General features: G+C 30.6%; 1 protein-coding gene across 4 annotated transcripts; it reads left to right on the top strand.

Moving 5' to 3' along the window:
• Positions 1 to 238: 238 nt before the first annotated feature.
• On the top strand, positions 239 to 22,480 carry LOC117108034. 4 transcript variants are annotated; one of them, XM_033249880.1, is made up of 5 exons: positions 239 to 373; positions 9,712 to 9,849; positions 18,980 to 19,176; positions 19,511 to 19,687; positions 19,932 to 22,480. In XM_033249880.1, the coding sequence occupies exons 2-5, from the start codon at positions 9,830 to 9,832 to the stop codon at positions 20,936 to 20,938; spliced, it is 1,401 nt and encodes a 466-aa protein (XP_033105771.1). In that variant the 5' UTR covers positions 239 to 373; positions 9,712 to 9,829; the 3' UTR covers positions 20,939 to 22,480. The 4 variants fall into 4 exon arrangements, with proteins under 4 accessions (XP_033105771.1, XP_033105772.1, XP_033105769.1 ...); XM_033249881.1 differs by lacking the exon at positions 239 to 373 and having other exon boundaries at positions 9,341 to 9,849; XM_033249878.1 differs by lacking the exons at positions 239 to 373; positions 9,712 to 9,849 and adding an exon at positions 10,848 to 10,976.
• Positions 22,481 to 23,393: the final 913 nt, after the last annotated feature.

Here is a 23,393-nt window from a genome sequence, read left to right as displayed (position 1 = left end):
TTAATATTCCGTAAACATCCATTTTAACATGACTTCCTTTGAGAATTTTACTCACTTAGAGTGATATCCTTATCTGTTGGCGTGAACTTTGTAGTTTGTTTTGCTTAAGATCGTCTATCTACAGCTTAAAACACTATGTATATTTGTCTCTTATCTGTCTAACTTTGTACAGTTAGTCAGAGTAAACACCAAGAAAGCAAACAACTGAGATAAGAATTTGCGGAACATTGGAGTTGAGCTCATCAGCACGGTTCATTAGTAAACCTCCGCAGCGGAAACACTAGAGTTTCATTTTGACAGAAACTTTGGAGACGAATCACTCAAGCTGACCTTAAGTGGTTGTGTTCGATGACAACCTCAATACCTGTTCCTGGTAAGTCTAGCTTGAGTAGATTTGATTGTACTTAAGAGTTAAGTTTGGAGTGTTCGTAACTGAGTCTTCGACAGTGAATCTCAAACCTTATGTATTTGTGGCTAGGTTGGCCGGCGCCTGATATCATCACTAGTATTGTATAGCTGCTTACTACAGTCTATACCGTAATATTCAAATCGTATTGTTTGTAACATTCAATCAGCATTTCGGTGTAACAAGCCTCCTTCTGTTGTGTAATTAGGACTTATTCATTCATACTCTGATTATCGCTGTAAATCACCAAATGTTGGCTACTCCTCAAGGTCGACTGATTTTATTGAAATGACTTCCGTTTTGGATTTTATAGATTCCATTAATTAATCATGATTTGTTTTAAATGACATAAACATATCATTTTTTGGGTGTTTTGGATGGAAAGAAGATCCTGTAATGTAAACCTTCAGCAATGGTACTCTATGGCTATAAGAAGTCATGGTAAATTGCACTATATAATTGTTTATTAAATTTTTATCAAATATAAGAAAAGTTTAATATATGTTTCTGTTGAAATTCAAATCCTACTGGAAAATAACCATGAAATATATTTTGGTAGACAAGAGGGAGGAAGATGTCCTTATGGATTAGAAGAGAGTGGGAAAATAATCACATATTGGAGAAGGGATATTATGGATCAGATAGAAATAGTGGTGGATTCAGGCATTTGGGAATACAGGGGGCCCCATAAAGTGATTTTTGTAGATGCAGTGTCCAAATCAGACCAGTCAGCTGAGGTACAAAATGTTATGGCTATGATATCTCTTGGCTGGAAATGGTACTCTCAGATTTAAATTTGAATGTATTTTTTTTTTAATTTTCACCCTTGATTCCACTCTTGGGAGAGGATATTATTATTGATCAAAAAAGAGGATGGATAAGAAAAGATAAATCATGTTGAATTGGGACATGTAATCATCAACATTGATTTAATGAAATTTCCCCTTTTTCTAATACATAATTATGATATTTCCTTCCTCTAATGCATAATGATCCTCTCCTCTGATCCATGATTTCCATTCCTTAGATCCATATCCTTTTCCCTTAATCCATGATGATTTCCCTTTCTGAGAACCATGATTTCCCATCTTCTGATTTTAAAGATGTCATCTTCTTTTGAGTGAACCATTCTGATTCTTTCCCTTGGATCCATAATGATTTTCTTACTCTACAATTTTTGATGATTTCCTCTTGTGATCTGTGATTTTCCCTCTTACACTGATCTATAATGATTTCCCCCTAATTCAATCATTGATGCTTTTCCAATTAATTAATTAATTAGATTGATTTTTCAATTCTATTTCTTTTGTCATGACACTAATCTAGACTTTCAGCATTCGTCTGTAGATCAGTTTATAAATTATAACCACTCACTGACTCACTACCACAATCAAAAAACCAGTCTCATTACATAGAAATCCTGTTTAAAGAAAGTTGAAAACAAGAAAATAATTAATTGAAAAATACTGTGACCTCTCTGTTGCATATGGGGATCTGTTATTGGTTGGTGTGCCTGTCCTGAAACCTAATTGGGTAAAACCTTGAAAGGTAGAGGAAGCATCTAATTAACGGAATTAGTAAGTAGCATTCCACCAAACTGTCTCTGATCATCCTGTTAGATATTACATTATACAGCAGGGGGAACAAGTTTATTTATTTTCAATTAAGCATATGTAATTATTGTTTGTACAGAATCTACATCCACCCTGTGAAATGAAGTGGATTCTTCCAATACTAGATTTACGTGGCAGTAAATTTGATAAACAATTTAGCATAAGTAAAATAAAAATTGTTTTTATTTAACTAATTTCAAGTCTTCGATACTTGAATTTGGAAGAATTTTAGATTGTGCAATGCAAACTATGAAACTCGACAACAGCCTGGTTACTTTGATGGTTTATAATTAATAAAGCAAATTGGCTTTGATTACTGGACAGGAAGCAATTAATTAATTCCTTTCTCACTATGGTTTTTTTTCCCAACAGTGTCAAGCTGTGTACTAACTCATTTCCTGTTTCAAATTGTTTACAAATGATAAATCACTTTCTCAGTTGTAAATAAATAATACAGGAAAGAAGAATTAATAAGGACAATATATTATAATATTGAACTTTTCCTAAGTTTTTTTTTTATAAATCCCCTCTGATTGTGTATAGACAAATCAGCTTTAATTGTTTGATGAAAAGCCAGATATTGCGGTTGTGAACTGTGGATCTTCAAAATAGGTCAGAAATTGGAAGATTCAATTCTGAGTATTTAACAATTTGTGTGTAGAATTATGATTATGGCACATAAAAATAACTTTGGTTAACTAACCTTGTACTTTTTATATTCTTTCTTTGTAATTGACAGGGGAATCCAGTAGGAGGAATGGGGGCGCATGCTCCTCGTTTTGATACTAAATCCTCCCACCCTCCCCCCAATTTGAAAAATTATGGATCCGCCCCTGATTGAATTCTAGTATATTTTTTAAGATATTGAATGAATCAAGAAATCAAACCGTACATTGAGTAATGGGGTAAATATTTTCTAAATGTTTAGCTAGATTTCATAAAAATAAATTATGGTTTTAACCTTTGCTTCTAATCCTAATACTGTAGTGTAGGTAGTAAAAATAATAATTTCTTAATAAATAAAGGATGCATCCATTCCAACAGCTTTGAAAGGAAGGCAATAATAATTGCCTAAAATATTGCTAGTACTCTTCATGGATTATGGTTGTTTCCCCATCTTTTTTGTCATAAAACAATTTTAACATTGTACGGTTGATCTAGTAAACTCGCTAAACGTGAAAGATGTTTGTAGAAATATAAAAAATTCTATTGAAATTAATAGTATTAGCAGGAACTGGGTATTTGAAGAAGGGCTAGCCACAATATTGTCAGTGATTTGTGAGGTTCAGCATCATTTGTTCTCACTACCATTGTGGTCAGTGAATCACCGATACTTTCTTTTTTCATTAATCCAACAATTACTTATTGCCTTTACATTTTCTAAGTTCCCTTATATCTCCAAGAGTGAGAATAAAAACCATCTTAAGTAAACTAAACCACAAAAAAGGCTAAATTATTAGGACAATATATAATGAGGATATCTAGAACCTTGTGATTGTAATAAAAAGAAAAAAAAATTCAAAGAACTTTACAGGATAATTAGGACTTGATGATGAGTTAAGTGTCTTTCATAGAATATGGTAACCCGAAAAAAAAAAATAAATGAAAATATTGTGGCTCTTTTGAAAAGATCAAATCAGCTACTACAATTATTTACATTCAATGATACAGCTTTTTTATCTACAAAAATATTTTAATTGACCATTAAGGGTATATGAAAAAGGTACAGTATAAGAACAATATACAGTAGAACCCCTATTAAGGGGATACTTTCGGGACCAAATATGTGTCTCTTTAATAGGGGTGTCCCCTGATTTGGGATTGGCCATAGTGTTAAAAGATAAACTTTCTCTCAATTCATGGCCAAGAAAGTAGGGATGTCTCCTTGATAGGGATGTCCCCTTAATAGGGATGTCTTCTTAATAGGGGATCTACTGTAATATGTGTTAGTGAGGATAATATTTTATAAATCTATTTTTCAATTTTTTTATACGATAACAAATTCAAAGTGTTTTTGGCTTGATACAGATGGTATATTTTTTTAATGTGGTGTATGAGTTTTCCTAGTAATTCGTCAAAAAAATCAACAAATGAACAATTAATCTAAATTCTTTTTTCTTGTCCTTAATTTTCCCAAAATGTGCTTCTCTATTGGTCTATTATTTTATATTAATATTCTTTATAAATATTTTTTTATTTAATATCATTTATTAATATTCCTTATTTAGTATTTTTTAATTTTCTTGGAATGGGTAGATTTATATAAAAAAAATATTTATATACAGTATTACTTTATTTGGTTTCGACTGGTTATGACATGGTCTGTCCTCCATCCTTCAGCTGGCACTACTATTGTATACTATGTATGTGCTATTTAATGTAATAATCTTACTTAGCAATAACAACCCCCATCCTCCATCAAACACATGTACCAAGTATCCAGACATTAAAACACCTTTTTTATAAATATCTTTTCTAGTTGCAAATAGTGAAGACTTGTTTTTGTGTATGCTCATTGATGTGATTTGTTTGTAAATACTGTTGTCTTTGTTGCTTCATCATGCCTATTATATAAATTTCACAATAGCTACAGTAAAAGTAAGTAAGCCCTAAATGAGGCAACATTTTATGTATGTAAAAAGTGTAATAAAAACATTAGAAATAATAATTATAATAATGAATAAATGAAAACAATCTGAGGATATTGATAAAAATTGTTTTATTCTACTTGTTTCTTTGTACTGATGGAGCCTAATAATAATAATAATAATAATAATAATATGTCGGTCTTATATAGTGCTTGTTTTATTATTTCAAAACTCCTGACAAAAATGAAAGAACAACTATCATAAGAATTGGAATCACATGATCGGTTGAAGCTGTTAATTGTTTTCTTGAAATTCCCTTTTAATGGTTTTACAAAGTCTATGTGCTGTGGTTATTATTAGGCTTCATCAGTACAAAGAAACAAGTAAGTAGAATAAACATTTTTACCAATATCACTTCCAGATTGAATCTCCTAAAGTATTTTTTTTTTTAATTTAAAAATAATTGGAATTCAATCAGCAGTTTAAATGAAATTAATTTTTTTTTTTAATGAAAACACCATATACATTTTTTTCAATGAAAACACCATAAATTGTAATGTTGTGCAGAAAAGATATATCATCTCAAAATTACACAAGCATTATTAACTTTCCACTTATAATTTTGTTACACATTATTTTTATTTATTTATTTGTTTGGTATAAAAGTTTAAAACTTTTTGAGTTTACATATAAAAAGATATCTACTATACAGAAAACATACTCAAAACAAGCAAAATAAAACTAGGTAAAAAGCAATTTTATTGTTAACCAATACCAATTGGAGGAAATTTTAAAATGTTAAGGAAACTATTTAATAAATAAACCTCCCAAATAAGAAGAATACCATGGTAATTTTTACTACATATCTTTACTCAGTTATCATTTACTATTAGTTTACAATAGGATCAAAGGAATACAGAAAAACACAAAAGAGAATTGTATCAATTATTTAAGGGATGGTTGACTGACTTAACGCTGACCCCGCCTCTAAAGTGGCCAGTGTTTGATGTGCCTACACTGAGGTTCCCTTCAAGGCTGATAGACAAAAGGTGTGCACTGATAATTGTGAGGTGTTCTGTAATGGCAATTATGTATTTAATGCAAAGAGGAAGTACAAAAGAATAGAAACGTGAAAGGTGTAAAAACTAATCAAAATACATCAAGTAATTTTTAATTAAATTGTCTAATTTCTGCACACTTTTTAAAAGGAAATTAAAAATGATTGAAAGACTTCAAAGTGGAAGCCGCAGTGATCAAAGTATGTGGTCTGGCTTGTGATATTTTGTTTGAAGAATGGCGCGTTAACTAGTTGTAAATGTTATTCAAATGTCTGTATTTTGGGGGATTTTTAAATTATATTTATTGTTTTCCACATAAAATATCACAATTTAGCGACCTGAAATTAGCATATTTTTTGTAATTAGATGCTATCTAATTGTATAGTAATTTTAATTCTAATAATTTTGCTCTTAATTCAGCTCTCTTGCAAATGAGTGATTTTATGTATATATAGGCCTATAGTTCTTTATTGTGAATATATGTTCCTCTGTAAGTTCATAATAATATATAGAAATAATTAAAACTGATCAAAATTTGTCCAATGTCCAATGCCTTTTATCATGCTAAATATGTATATGGACATCATTAATGTCATAATAATCATTATTATCATTATCGTTGTTGTCATTACTTTATTTTATCATCATCTAGTGTCATATAATATGTATAAAGTACTCACACAAGTATGGAAGTTTAATTTTTTGAGCACCTTTCATTTCACTTGATAAATTTCCTTATTTTCCGTTTACCACAGGTAAAAGGCCTAAATCATTTTGTTTTTCCATTAACTTAATACCTCTTAACCATGCTTCACATTGATTTTTGTCCATAATTCACAGGCCCCAGAATAATTCATCACACTTCATCATGTGATGGCCCACATATTTTTTAATTGTCTGGATAACCGCAGACTTGATAAGTACAGTATTCATTGGATCAGACAGAACATTTCCAAGAAGATGAAGAAGTAATCTAATTAAACATATCTAAAAATACCACATCAATTACTTTACTTTAGGCCAAGCATAATTGTAACGAATTAAGCAACTATATCACTGGATTTTTAGCAGACAGCTTCACCGGAACAATTTATTAGTTTTGTTAAGCATTTAAACTGTCCAGAAAAATGTATGATTAAGAGGCAACTTATCTTATCAATCTAATTAATCATAGGAATCCATTTATTTTCTGAGAAATATGTACTTTAAATATTTATTTACTCCAAGAGTTGAACCATTAGGCCTATATTTATGGTGGTGTACATAACTGTTTTAGTATCACTTTTGGTTTTCCTGTTCTATCAAAAGAGTTCATCTAAAATGTTTAATAAAGTTATTTACTCTAGATATGAATCTTTTTCATAGTGGTATAGACCTATAGGATTTGTGAGTCAGTAACCATTTAAAGTTCATTCTGCTATAAGATAAAAAAAAAATTGCCTACTGTGTAAGCCTACTGTATATGAATCATTATATCATGTGATAATAACTGAAGTGGATTGTAACGGCAGTGGCCTTTTTTTGCACAAGATAGTAGTACCATAGAACATACATGAAGGAATAATACATCATATCCAATTTTTAAAAAATATAGCAAAACAAATGCAACCAACAATTGTTTGCTGGACTAATACATCTCTTATCCTAATTCCCATGAAATTTAAATTAATTCAGAATGATGTTTTAATCAGCGTTTCCTTTTTATCGTTGTCATGGTTTTTAAAGATGTGCAAGAAGAATACCATCTGTTAATATAATTCTGTGTTTAAATTAGCTACCTAAGTTGACATGGTTTGGACCACAATTGTTTATCTTTACATCCATTCATTCATTCATTCATCCATCCATCCATCCATCCATCCATCCATCCATTCATTAATTCTTTCATTCATTCATTCTTGTATTCATTCATCCATCCTTTATTTAATTAATCATTTTGTTCTTTCATTCGTTTATTCGTTCATTCTTTCTTTCATGGATTAATTAATTCATTTATTCATTCATTCATATATACATTCATGTATTCATTCATTCATCTATACATTCATGCATTCATTCATGCATTCATATATACATTAATTCAATCAATCATTCATTCATTTTCCTTAATTTATTTTATGCACTATAAATACATTTGGGTAAGTTTATGTGTAATTCTAAGATTGTTATAGTATCAGTACCGGTAATCTATACTATTTATGTTCATATAAACAACATCAAAGAAAATTCCAGTGAACTGCGGATGAGATTTTTCACAGGAAGAGTGATTTTTCATTTCTAGACACATGCCCTAATGGTTCTGAAAAAAGGACAGTGTATGGCTAGCCGCGATATTCACTGATGCAAGAATTTTTCAACAAAAAGATTAGCATTCGATATATAATTAATTTCTGAAAGTAACGAAATGAAGGGCTCATTAAATATTCCTACAAATATTCTCTGGAATTTCCATAATATAATTTAATGAAATTTGAATGCCATTTACATAATACAGTAATAATGTTTAAAAACTGCCTTATAAGTGCATTCACACCGAATCCAAATTTTTTGATCGGAAAGCCGGATCAGAAAATTGGATCAGTGTATAAGAATAAGGACCCTGGCGTTCAGTGCATCAGAAATGCTGTCCAAAATTTGGTTCGGGCCCGATGTGAAAACAGCTTAATTCTTATGATACCTTGTAAAGCATTTTAATTTTATTTAATTTTGTAGGCCTATATTTATTTTATATTTTATCTATATTTTATTTATTTAAATTATATTTTTATTTAATAAACTTCACACATAGGCATAGATACAAAAGTGAAGGAGACAAGCCAACAGGTGACGAACACCTATACAAGGGCTTCTCCTTACCATAAAAATACAAAAATAGAAATATATATAAAAATAGAAAAAGACTGTATGCACTGAGCATGAACATTAATTATTATTCTGTTAATAAACATTGCAATTTTTTTATTTGTCATAGTAAAAAAATGGATTGATGAAATCAAACATCCATATTTCTTGATCCTTTATTTTGCTATTACTAAACAAATGGCCTCTAATAGTGCACTAGAGTAGTAATAAGAGGTTATGTGGTACTTAACACAGCATCTTGTACAAAAGATTAGATCTATGTCTTCACTGATCATTGGAATTTCATTTAATGTGTTTGAAGATATCAAATAACATACAATAAGTAATTTTACAACAGGTAGAAATATTTATACTTTAAGGCTATAACCAAAAATTTTTAACATTTCAAGAGTACTAAAAAAGTAAACTGAATTATTGTGTTTTAGTGTTTAAAATGTAGAATTCAACATCCATTTTTTTTTTTTGGTAAAATGAATTTCAATATAAAATTTAATCTGCATACTAATTGTTTCTACACCTGTATTAATGCAGGCTATATTTTATACACCTGTTTGCTTCAGGTGCTCATTTCTGAGTGATGATTGTTCCATACACTCCAGTATTTATAGATATAAAAATGCCGACAGTGAATTTGGATTAATTTTTAGCTAACGTTTCATATTCCAACCCAGGGGTTTTGAATCGACCTTTGCAAATAATAAATTACTAAACTTTTTTGAGTTTATCGGAACTTGCTTTTCATTTTGACTTTGGGGAAATTCCTCTTGGGACAGACGGTCCGTACAAGGCGTTTTGTTATTTACCGTGTTGTTTACTTCGCATCGTGGCGTGAATAGGATCCAAAGAGCAAGTTAAATGCTGGTTGGGACGACTTCCAAATTCGGGGATGCCATAACATGATGGATTTTTTTCCAGTGGACACAATATATGCCTAGGTAAACATACTCAATTGTGACGCGAGCATGCATCACATAACGTCAGGTCCCAATCAAATCCCCAGCAGCCATTTCAGCTCTCCATTCATCCAACAAACAAAAGGCTAAGCGCTTGAAGTAAAATACCTAGTGTTCATGCTTAGTGCATAGGAAATAATTGGCTATGCTTCAGTACAACTGTTGAATAGGGTAAACCAAACACCCTTCTCATTGGCTGCAGGCCTAATTCTTCTCCTCTCTCCTATTTAGTTACTTGCTGATAGGAGTACAGAGTTACATTGGACACCCTTGCAGGAGGTGATGCTGGAACTGTGTAAATTTGATCAAATATACTTGAATGGATTTATCTCATCAACTTTACTGAATCATGAAGGACCCACATATTGGGTAAGTGTTTATACTTTCTTTTTCCATTTTCAGAAAATCGTGTCTGTTTTATTCTTCTGTTTTTCCATAATACTTTATTTACACTATATTTCCAACAGCAAACTTGCCGAGTCAGAAAGTTTGTTTACTTACTGTACTAGGTTGTAGTTACTTAAGTTGTTTAGAGGTGTACATAACAAATGTTTTAATATTTAATTTCCCCGAACTCTGGTATATTAATTTAATAACAACAAATTAAGTTAATTATTGTATATATGGTATCTGTGATTTCATTATAGTAATAATAATAAAGCTTAGCTTGTATTGTAAACACAACAGTTTTTGTCAATATAGTAGTCCTATTGATAAAAGATATTCTTTATAATCTCTACATATCAACTTGATTTGACACATGCTATGGCATTTTTTTTTTTTTTGCTGTGTACATTTTGTGACTTGTAAAATATGTCTAAATAAACATATAGATAACAATATTTAATGTAAAGTAAAGGTGTTAAACTAATTTTGTTAAATGTTCAGAAGTATTTGAGACTTTTGTATACTGAGTGCTTGCCTAAAATGTATAGCATCTCCTAATATTAATAAAGTGTTTGTGCAGTTAGTACCCATTCTCATCCTGATAGATTTCCTTATAGCCATTGGCAGTTTAATTCCTCTACCCCTTTCATTATCATTTCTACAGTTTTCACTCTTACAAAAATCAAAATTTTAATATTTATTTGAATTGTTGCTTGTATATTTTTTAATAAAAAAAGTTTTATTTTCTTTAAATAGATAGGTACTAGCATATTGTTTTGAACTTGATTATTACACTATAGCCCCGAATATTAGTTTAACATTTGAAGAAAGGAAAAACACTGGACACAATTTTGAATGTTTAATGTAAATAACTTCTTATTAATTTGAAATTATTGTTTAAAAAATACAGAAGACTGGTACTTTGCTGTTCATTAATAAGAGGATATATTCTTCTCCTCTCTCCTATTTAGTTACTTGCTGATAGGAGTACAGAGTTACATTGGACACCCTTGCAGGAGGTGATGCTGGAACTGTGTAAATTTGATCAAATATACTTGAATGGATTTATCTCATCAACTTTACTGAATCATGAAGGACCCACATATTGGGTAAGTGTTTATACTTTCTTTTTCCATTTTCAGAAAATCGTGTCTGTTTTATTCTTCTGTTTTTCCATAATACTTTATTTACACTATATTTCCAACAGCAAACTTGCCGAGTCAGAAAGTTTGTTTACTTACTGTACTTGGTTGTAGTTACTTAAGTTGTTTAGAGGTGTACATAACAAATGTTTTAATATTTAATTTCCCCGAACTCTGGTATACTAATTTAATAACAACAAATTAAGTTAATTATTGTATATATGGTATCTGTGATTTCATTATAGTAATAATAATAAAGCTTAGCTTGTATTGTAAACACAACAGTTTTTGTCAATATAGTAGTCCTATTGATAAAAGATATTCTTTATAATCTCTACATATCAACTTGATTTGACACATGCTATGGCATTTTTTTTTTTTTTGCTGTGTACATTTTGTGACTTGTAAAATATGTCTAAATAAACATATAGATAACAATATTTAATGTAAAGTAAAGGTGTTAAACTAATTTTGTTAAATGTTCAGAAGTATTTGAGACTCTTGTATACTGAGTGCTTGCCTAAAATTTATAGCATCTCCTAATATTTATAAAGTGTTTGTGCAGTTAGTACCCATTCTCATCCTGATAGATTTCCTTATAGCCATTGGCAGTTTAATTCCTCTACCCCTTTCATTATCATTTCTACAGTTTTCACTCTTACAAAAATCAAATTTTCAATATTTATTTGAATTGTTGCTTGTATATTTTTTAATAAAAAAGTTTTATTTTCTTTAAATAGATAGGTACTAGCATATTGTTTTGAACTTGATTAGTACACTATAGCCCCGAATATTAGTTTAACATTTGAAGAAAGGAAAAACACTGGACACAATTTTGAATGTTTAATGTAAATAACTTCTTATTATTAATTTGAAATTATTGTTTAAAAAATACAGAAGACTGGTACTTTGCTGTTCATTAATAAGAGGATATATCTAAAGATTTGATAATCATCTGAGCTGTGTTCTGATTGGCTTGGAATACTTCAGATTTAATATTATTGTTATATCTGTACAGAGAAGACATTTTATTGCAGTGTTTGCAAAAGCCTATTCTGTTTCAGCCAAGTTGCCATATACACTTTATCTTTCTTCCGTCTACAAACATAATAAAATACTAATAACAAAAGTAAGATGGTTGTAAAACAATCTAAAAAGATTCAGTTAAATTGTAAATATTGACATTTCGAAGAAAGAGAGAGGATGGGGAAGGCCATTGTTTTTGTAATTTTAGATTTATTACGTATGTTTTTTATCTACCGATTCTCCCCCTCTTTAATGTGATCTTTTTAGAAATGAAAGCGAGGGATTTATGAATGAGTCGGTCCAGAGGGGAAAATGAAATCGCGGAAGTCACGTTTTACAGAAAGCTTTGACTGATATTAACGGTTAAGAGGATAAATTGAAAACAATAACTGGATTTTTATGAGGGCATGAAGGTCTATCGATGCTACGCTTGAATGCATCGAAGCCAGTGAAATTCCGGTTTTGGCTAATTTTGACCTTTACAATCAGTGAAATTGTATGAAATCATTGATGTGTAGTATTCCACTATTGTGCTAAGCATTTAGTTTGATCTTTCTTTCGGCTTGCATTTAGCAGGGAATAATAGTCTTAACAAAATTGTATTGTGTTATCGATAAGCATTCAACTGTATTACCTCTAACAACAGGTTTATGTATAGTATAATATAAATCTGGCTTTTAATCTATGGATGCGGGCAGAGTTGCATCATGGAAAATTTGACCGTGGCTCATAAAAATCCGCTCACAAAAAGTGTACGTTATTGAGATGTATTGATACTTTTATGTAGAGTAAAAAATGTGTTATTTTATGAAAAAGCTCTGTTATGAGTTTCCATCTGAAAAAACCATTCATGCAGTATGAACAAGAGTTATTGTGGGTTTTTGATGAGCAATTGCCTGGAGCTCCGTTTTGGTTTTTTTTTTTTTAGTGTGTTTTTGTAAAGCTAAAGTATGATGAGTTTTGTTGCACTAAACTTAGCAAGATTTAAGATAGCATACAAAAATACAATGATGATTTCTGAGATTTAAGTATTTATAAAGAGATATAATTACAAGTATTTCTTTCCATAAAAAATTTATTTCTGTTTTTAGCAGTGTTTTACTAAGTGTGCTAAAACACGTTAATTATGAAGGAATTATTCTGCTGTAGCTATAACAGGCAAAATAATTATCAAATTGTCCATCCTGCATCATTTTTTTTTTTTTTTTTTTTTTTGCAAAAGGAGGTTGCATATTTTACATTTACCAGCTAAATCACAAAAATATTGCAAAATTCCAACATTCATCTGAAGCAATCTGTACCAGTAGGCCTATCCATGTTTGCTAGTTCCTGGTGGTCAAGGCTTGGATATGGCAATGTGTGTATTATGGCTTTTGTAATTTAAAAAAAGGGGTGGAGAAAGGGCAATAAATACTACCATATGCATAAAAAAAAATCTCTGGATTCTCTATAATAGTGTACAAAAATGGAGAATGAGATAACTGTGTGGGGTTTCCTCAATTGACTGTATTTTCAAGGTTTTATTATACGTCAGTACCGCAGTTGAGTTGAATAGAAAATGTTAAAATTTGTCTATACTTTATATCAGTTACACTGACCTGGGCAAGTTGGATAGGCCTTGAGACTTTGCCACAACAAATATTGATATAATTTTGAGAGGAAGTTCAATCAAACTGTACAAACATTTGCATTTAGGCCTAGAAGGTAACAGACTACAACAACGTGCTAGATATGGTACTCGCAGCCCAGCATCAGCAGAGATGTGACTTATTGCCTGATGTGGCTGACTTCCAGATCCAGGGGTCTCAGTTCAATTCATGAAAATCCCTTTACTTAAAATACTTTAGTTTGTAAGATAATAAGTTTGTTTGAATCCTTTTAATCTGCATTAAAAACGGATTACTGCCATTAGTTCCAATCTAATTTTTCCAATAAAAAAAAAACTGATATTTTAACAGAATTCATTAAATGTTTATTTATTGACTGCCTGCTTCATGAGTTTTAACAAAATATGATTTACTTTAGAATCATTACTGGGATAACTGATAGTAAACCATTATTATTTATAAATTATAAAGAAATAATAATTATAATTAGTTTATAAATTATTAAGAATGTTTTTGTCAAATCTAATCTATAGGCTGTATTATTTTCTTATTTTTTGTTAATATTTATTTCATTTTATATTTAATTAGCTTGTGTTCACATCATATCATAATTTAATTAAACCTTTTTAATGTTTACAGTACTTTAATGATAAAAATATAGATTTTAATGTTCTCATATGGGGTCTACTGTACTTTCTTTATGTAGACTTTTTTCTCTACAGTGCATAGGTAATTTATTTTGTGATATAGAAATGATTATCTATTATAATAATTACCATTTTGATGATCATTTATCCAAATACAACTAAAACATTATCAGATGTACAGTATTATTTCATGTTTCTCAATATAATATATTTTCGCTATCAATACCATTCCGGAAGGTAGTTTATTAGTTCTTGTTAGAATTACATCTACATTTTTGTACACCTCACTGGCTTGTCAGGATTAAATATCCTCTAAAAATGCCTCCTGTACTGTTGCTCAGCCCTCTGCTTGTACTGTATGTCACAAACGAACAGCGCAATCTACTGGACCATGAAGTCATGTGATTAGTATCTCAACTGGACCAGGAAGCTATTAATTTTGATAGCAGCACCTGATAATAAACAAGACCTTCACTTCCTCTCAAAATGGCTGGCTGTCAGAATTGACACCATCTCCCTACTCTAAAATGGAATGGTCCATCCTGGTAATAAATTGCTAGAGAAACTGTGAATGCCACAGTTAGTAGCAAGTCAATCCAAGTGTTAAATATTGTTGGATAGCAGAGCAGAAATATAAAATGAATCAAATACAACTGCTTATCCCATCTATTACTTCATGGAATTTTTAAATGTTATGCTGTAGAAAACAGGGTGATCAGTCTGTTTGTTGTTATGGGAACTATGGATCACTTGTAAGTATTTAATATAGATAAGATTAGTTTAAAGTTTAATAAACTTTATGTTACTATATTTTCATCTTACATCTCCTGCTGGTTTGATCTTTTATTTTTAGGACCTACACTTCTATGATGTTCAGTGGATGTAAGACTTTATCAGCAAGTTCAGTCATTTAAACAATTGTTTTTACTTAATATCTTTTATATCTGTTGTTTTTCTTTTCCATACAGTATTTTAAATTTAATTTCAGTTTTGAAAAACTAGAGTAAGAAACTTGCCTTTTTCCTTCTATTTGGTCATCTTGAAGATGTCCCAAACAATCAATAAGTTGTTTAAATTTCTATACGATACTATACAGACTATATGTATTATAATTTTTTTTAATTTCATAAAAAGAACAAGATTGTAAAAATAGATTAAATTTGTTACAAACATATTAGGATAGTACTATATTATAATAAGTATTTCATAAAAACAAGGTTGTACACAAACAGAATAATAGTTATTGTACCAATATATTTTCTGTAAATTAAATATTCTGTGTGTATCTGTTTGTTATATTCATATAATAGTATGTAATACTGTAATTATAATTTGATTTATGTAGTGCAAATGAACAGGGTCTGTGAACTTGGCAAATGCTAAACAACAATAATTGTTTTTAAACAAAAAATTGAATAAAAAAGATTTTAAAAAAATGATATAAATGTATACTGTAATATAATATATTATACCAGTAGTAGAATGTTTATTTTAAACTTTTAATTAAATTGTAAAATTTATTTAATTATTGAATTTAATATGCTGTTCATGAATACTGTGTATATATAATAATATTTGTAGTTTTTAAGTTCTAGTAGTAGTACCATATGCAATGAGAATATGTTTTCAAATGTAAAAATTATACTTAGGAGTAGTTCCTTATTTGTGTCATTATAAAATAATACAATAATCCAATATACATAAATAACATCCATTCAAACATTGTATTAATTTTTTTTAAACAAATTGATATGGTATAGCTTAATGTGTTTCATGATTAAAATGTCATGTTTGTTTGTGACATGGAAAATATAGGCCTACATAGATTTTTATACAATAACATAATTATACTGCTGTAGGAATAATCCTATGATGTTATCTACAGACCACTTCATGAATAGCAGATTGTAATGGTTAATATGTATTAATCGGCAAATATTGAAACTGATTTTGCATTTTATTTTCATGTAAATTTACATTTCATAAGTAAGTGGGGAAGGGCCTTGACTTCCTATTCTTCCTTCAGTTTACCAAAGTATTATTGATACCAAAACGTTTTGTCCTCCAAATCCGCACAAGCTTTTTAATCTATCCCCAAGACAGAGGCCTTTTATAAAATTTTCTTATTGTGAATTCTATTCATGAACCACAGCCGCCATTAATTCTGTAAATCTCAGCTTTTGTAATATAATGGTATTTTTTAACATATTGTTATCTTGGTTGATAATGGCAAAATTGGATATATATCTATGTATGTAGTACTGTATTATATATTACTAATTTAAATTTGTAATTATATCAATACAGAAAATTCAATTTATCAAATTATTTTTACACAAAACAACCATAAAAATAACAATGGTAGAAATAATAATATTTTTTGTGCATTATTTTATGCAACTTCAAACTTGTTATAATACTGTATATAGATTAACTTAGCAGTATTTCTATCAGTCCTATATACATTAATTCTGTGTACTCCAGCTGGAGTAGTAATTTCTCTTATTCTAATAAGCAGTGCAGTTCATCCAATTAACCAACTGATTTGTCGTGGGGATATGGTGTATCCCAGAATCCTCAGTTAAGTGTCGTGTAAAGTTTTTTCCATGCATAACTGAAGGAAACCTAATGAGAATTTATGACTGTAGGCAAGCATGAAGATTGAGTTGACCGGTTGGCGAAATATGTAAACTTTAGTCAGAATTTAGTTGTTCAAATTAATAATTATATTATTAATATTTTCAAATATGTAAGAAAGAATGTATTGAAACAGAATCTGTGTACACTATGAACATCACATGTTGTAACCATTTACATTGGTATTCAACTGTATCCATTATATTATATAAATTTATAGATGATTTTATCACCAGCAGAATTGTTTCTCCATTCAAAGATTGAATATGGACAAATTTGATTAATTGATTAATGGAAATGTACTGTTGGCTTATTATATGCACTCTTATATGTTGGTTAGCAAAGAAAATAACTGTAGGCTACATAAATATTAACCATAAATTAATACTGTTTTTTTTTGTTTTTTTAAGAAAGGCATTAAAAAAAACTGAAACCAACTGGTAGAAGAAAATAATACTGGTTTTTAGAGGAGGTATTAGTGCAAAATAAGTATGTGGCTACAGTAGGTCAACAAAGTTGAAATGTACAATACCAGCAAGTTGTGTATAAATTAATAACTGAAATAAGATGAATAGCATATCAAGGCCAATGGAAGATTAATTGGAAACTTCCTGAGTTTAATTAGCAATTAACAATGAATACCAAAGCAAATGAACTGTGCATAATCAAACCAGCCAGTTGAATTATTTGGTGTATTTGTCCACAAGGTTTTTAGCAAATTGAACACTAAATTAATACATATTTATATAGAATTTGTATATTTTTAATTTATATCCTTGTATATGTATTTTAAAATAGGCTTATATTATAAATACCTGTATCATATTTTTTAATGTTATTCTGGAAGATTTCTTGTCATTTTGATTTAAATATTTTTTATGTTAAAAATTCATACATATAATTTTTGGTATGTAAACATATAATTTTTAAAAATATATAATAATCATTTATGTATATAGTAACATATTTAATATTGTTTGGTCATATTTGCATTGAGATATTCCTGTGTTTTCAAACCCAATTTTCCCATTATATATTTGCATATCATCTGAAAGAGTAATTACATAAATATCGCCGCAAACTATGTTATCGGCTATTCTCGTCATTGTTGGCTTTCACAACTCCTCAATTCATAATGCATATTCACCTTGTATTTAAGCTCTTCACTAATGCAAGCCTGATGAAACTTATGCTTCTTTCATAGCCATAATGGTTGAACTCCCAAAGGACACATTTCATTTCAGCATATTTGTTAATTTCTTCATAGTATCTCATTTAAAGTCCATTGGTTTGGTTTCTGAACTTGTGTATAATATATGAGAAAACTAATGCAGATTGTCATTAACATTCAGGCAAAAAATAATGTTATCGTAGTTTATAGTCAGTAAGTTAAATCCACACAGCAGCGGAAGTGAAGTTACAATACTCTTGCTAGACTTAATCAGTGTTGCTATGGTGACTCCTCTTGGGTCACATGGAGGGCAAGCTATTATGGAGTAATCAGACAATTCACCATGGAGACAACTCTCTCTGAATTAAATTGTTACTCTTCATAAAATAAACATTTGATGTTGAAGAAAACCCAGGCAGGGTACTGTAGATTATTCAAGGATGAAAAGGAGTAGTTTGCAATGGCAAAGGAAGAGCCTCCTGGGGTGGTAGAGGTTGCGGAGAATCCTGCTGTAAAACATTCCAGCATAGTTCAGTTGGCTTAGATTGCGATGTATTATGGGATCTATTATTGCGAATTACATTGACCTCTAACCAAGAGGACCTTGTGTGGATATGCAGCAGCTGTCAGTGAAATCAGCAACCAATTATAGGAATTCTATCAAATTAAAGCCTTTACTTTTACCAGCTCTTAACCATGGTTCCTACTGGCTCTGTGCTAGATCCAATAGGATTTATGCCTTTTACCATCATTAGTAATGATGGGAAATTAACTAAAAAATGCATATACCTTCATAATGGAGTTAACATATTGTATAATGGTATTTTTTAAAAACATTCTATATTTATGGTTTTCATGGTTAAATTATTTTTGTCTTTACAGAACAAAAATCCTAGGTGGTAAAAAATTGAGTGGTACGTCGGGAGAGAATGCGGTGGTAGAGCCTCTCAAGAAGAAACTTGATGTACCGGAGTGGTTTCACGGGTTAATCGCAAGAAACGTTGCAGAAGATCTTCTTTTAAAGAATCCGTATGCACAAACTGGCTTGTTCCTTGTTCGGCAGAGCTGTAATAGAGGAGGTAAGGCTTGTTCTGGATGAAATCTGACGTTAATATGGGCCTACATAAATTAGTTTTAAAAGTTAATAAAATTAGGTTTTTTGGTATTAATTAGTGATCAGAATTCAATAATAAAATAATTATTTATGTTTAATGAAGATATTATATGAATGATGTAATAATAAAAGTTCTGATGAGTCTGGCAATGTCCTATTCACACAAATATTTTTTCATAGATTGAACACAGCCTTAAATATTTTTTTAAGTGGATATTTGCACTATGTAAATCAAATTATTATTATTACTATTAGTCTAATAGTCTCGGGTGTAATAAATTTTATAATTTTTTTTCCAGGTAAATTTGTAATTTCTGTCTGTGCTGGCAGTCATGTCAATCATTATTTGATTGACACATTGGAGTCCATGTTCTACGTGCGGCGTGACAGCAGACAAGATCAGGGTAGAGATATCCAGGCAAGAGACTTGTGGGGTCTGATAGAGTGCTATAAACACACAGCATTGGATGCAACAGGTAAATGTTTTGAAAATGTTCAGTGATTTGTAGTGTTTATGGTAAATTTGCATTGGGCAATGGATTTTGAAGTACAAATTACCAGTATGTAAACTTTATTATGAAATCTAAATTGACTTACTGTATTTCTTTAACAACAAAATGTAGTGTATGTTAAATGATGATTAAAGCCATTACTTTTTTTTGTTGATAAAATAGAATTTAAAAATAAACAAATTATTATCTTTTGCTTTATGTTTATTAGGTCTTGAACTAAAGGAACCATTGAACAGAACAACACCAGTCAAAGTTTCAGCCCCTCTTACAGCAATCACAAATTCAGCATGTAATCACAACTATATCCCACTGTACGCTGATGAAAGAGACTTTATATCACTGCAACCATTTACGTCGGACGACTTTCAAATGTTACCGTTCCAAAAGGGAGAAATATTAACTGTATTACAGAAAGATAGCAAACAGTGGTGGTTTGCTCACGACTGTCAGGGCCGATTAGGGTACATCCCTTCGGCAAATGTGTGTAGTCTCAAGGAATTTAACAGCGGTGAAAATGGTTTCTGCAATCCTGTCTGCCTTGAAAATGAATTAGACACTTTTGGACCGAAAAGTGAAAATACTGGGAAAACATTTGTACGCGAAGTTGACTGTAATGCAAATTGCGAAAACGACAGACATAACTCTGATTTGTTTCCTGTTGAAAGTATCATTGGTGATACCTTAGAAAGTTTTTCTACTCATGTTCCACTTGACTGTATCTCACGATATTTCCGCAGTAAAGAACATGCCAAGCTCACTGAAATGCAGCGAATGCTAGATCTGAAATTGGGTCGAATTCTACCTCCAAAGCGACGCCACTGTTCTGAGCCTTGCTCTAGTAATATTCCCGATTGCCGTCGGGATCTTAAACCAAATAGTTGTAAAAAAGAATGTAGGAAGGTGAAGCCGAAAGCCCTTCCACCAACACCACCTGAAATAAGACGGGACTTAAAACCAATGTGGCCGACGGCTTCAAAATCGCAAAAACATCTTTACATGCGGAGACACAATTCGCTGCTTATCAAAGGGGTAAAAACGGATGTACACCACTTGGAATCTCTGGCAGAACTAGAGCCAATATCAGCACCAAATAGTCCACTTGGAGACTGCGGAATGGAGTCGAGTAGCTATTTAAAACTTTCAGAAAGTGCAACGGGCGTGAGTTTTCACGGCAACCCGTTTTGCGCGACGAACCCAACAGCGCTTTGTTCGTGACATAACTACGTTAAGAATATCTTTGTGCTAGACTATTTGACCAGTAATCAGCGACACAGTAGTGTATTCATCTGAAATTTTCCCACCTGTTTTGTTTGAATGAAATCTAAATAAACTGTTGTTCGATTGTATAAACATAAATTTTAGATCATCATTTTGATGATGTTTATTAAATTAAATTGGAGCATTTGATTAAATATGGCCAATAATTTGCATGAGAATGAGTCATAGCAACGTGTAATTTAGGGCCTTACATAATTTTTCATAAATTCATTAATATAATAATAATACTGTTGTTGATCATGTGTATAATTTACAGAGGGTTTGTGCAATTGTTATGTCTCAATCTTTCAAGTCGTTTTAAATTGTTTTCATTGTAACGATAGTCTGAATTTAACCAGTACTCCACATGTATGAAAGAGACATCAGAAAACATTATATAGAAAGTGTTAGTGTTTCAGAATATTCAATGAGCTATTGCAATTAATTTGTAACCTAACATACAATTCTTTAAATGTTATAAAATGTGTATTAGATTTGAAATTCACTAGAGGTGCTATACTGCCCTCAACTATATGGAGTAGACATCATAATATTGATACCATATATTATTATTTTATTAATTTTTATCAATTTATTTTATTAAAATCTATTACTGGCAACCACGTGCTTTGTAGACGAACACCCTTTTGGTGATACAAAATGTTTTGTATCAATGAGCTATTGCAATTAATTTGTAACCTAACATACAATTCTTGAAATGTTATAAAATGTGTATTAGATTTGGAATTCACTAGAGGTGCTCTACTGCCCTCAACTGTATGGAGTAGACATCATAGAATTAATACCATATATTATTATTTTATTAATTTTTATCAATTTATTTTATTAAAATCTATTACTGGCAACCACATGCTTTGTAGAACACCCTTTTGGTGATACAAAATGTTTTGTCTTTACATAATGTTTATCACTATTATTATGGTTGTTATTAATATTATTATACATATCTGTTGTAGGGTTTTTTTAATAGTTTAAAAAGCCTGATGAATTTTATTTATTAATGTATGAAAATTTACTTTATGTAATTTTTTAAAAGTGTTCAACTAATGAAAACATTACATTTTTCTTTCAGTTGGTATCTCACTGTGAAATTGAATCGTGAAATAACTGTTGAAATATGTTTTAAATTCTCTAATAGTCAATCACAAATTGAAATAAACCATAAAAAAATACTGAGTTTCTACAAGATTACATATATCTAAGGAATGGTAAACACTTTAAAAAAAAAAGATATTTTTTAAATGTGGGGATAGGATTATTACCTGTCTAGTGAAGGTTAATTGAAGATATGAAAAGGCATTTTTGAAGATTATGTAGATGTATGAACAAAGTAAATTTTCTATCTTATTAATTGTATACTGTACATATATATTTACAAGCACTGTGCAGTATACTAGTCTATAGGTAATGTTGAACATGAAGCAAACTGTTATATTTTATATAGAATCAATAAAACTATGCGCAACATTCTCAAAGTTACTTCTGTATGCTCTGATTGATCTCGTTTACTGTGTCTTTTGCCAGGGAAAAGGGTGAGTGAGAAGGTGATGGTAGAGAATGAGAAGGAGAGGGTACCAGTAGCGGATTTAGGGGTGGGGGAGGCAAGCCGACCTGTTTCCCCCTAAACTTTTAAATATTATATAAAAATGGAGAAAAACTGAAAATTATGATCAACTTTATGTCTGATAATGCCATTTCCAGCCATCTAGATGTGCCATTATCATATGTTTTCCTATTCAGCCCCAACTATGGGCTGAAGTGGTGTAGACCATCCATCTGTTAATCCCCTCCCTTGTCCTCCTCTATCTCGAATTCCTGGATCCGTCACTGGTTGATGATCCACAAAACGACAGTGTAAAGTGTGTTTGTGGGACAAGTGCATATTGTCCCTGTTTTTATTGGTCAGTTATTAAGTTTGATTGGTACTAATCCATGATGAGAAGAGGGTTACCCCACCCCTCTCCTGTCTTAGAGGTAGATCCATGCCTGACAAATGTGACACCCCTGTTACTGGTAAATTTTCCAGACCAGAAATAAAAAGCAAGTCTATCATATCATGTGTAACTAGTAAAGCTGTCTATTGAACCAAGAATACTTTAGTACTGGAGATTGCAGCAAATAATATAAAAGGTTACATAAAAAGTTAGAAGCATAGAGGGCAGCAAACTGAAAATTTATAATTTCATGTTTTACCAGTGGCGTAGCTACGGGCCCATTAATAACAGACCTAAAAATAATATTTTAAAATAATTTCCAACTTAATTAATGTTAATGTAGCGGACCCCTCAATAATATTCGGTTTTTAGAGGATTAATTATTGATTACTGTGTTGATTTTCAAATCAGTGGTGTATTCAGGAGTACCTCAGTCAGCCCGCCCCTCCCTCCCCCCA

The sequence above is a fragment of the Anneissia japonica genome, unplaced genomic scaffold (assembly GCF_011630105.1).
Source record: "Anneissia japonica isolate Jap-2015-1 unplaced genomic scaffold, ASM1163010v1 scaffold287960_len3192837_cov198, whole genome shotgun sequence".
NCBI classification, from domain to species: Eukaryota; Metazoa; Echinodermata; class Crinoidea; order Comatulida; family Comatulidae; genus Anneissia; species Anneissia japonica.
Note: the sequence above shows the minus strand (reverse complement) of the source record. Positions and strands in the feature narration are given on the sequence as shown.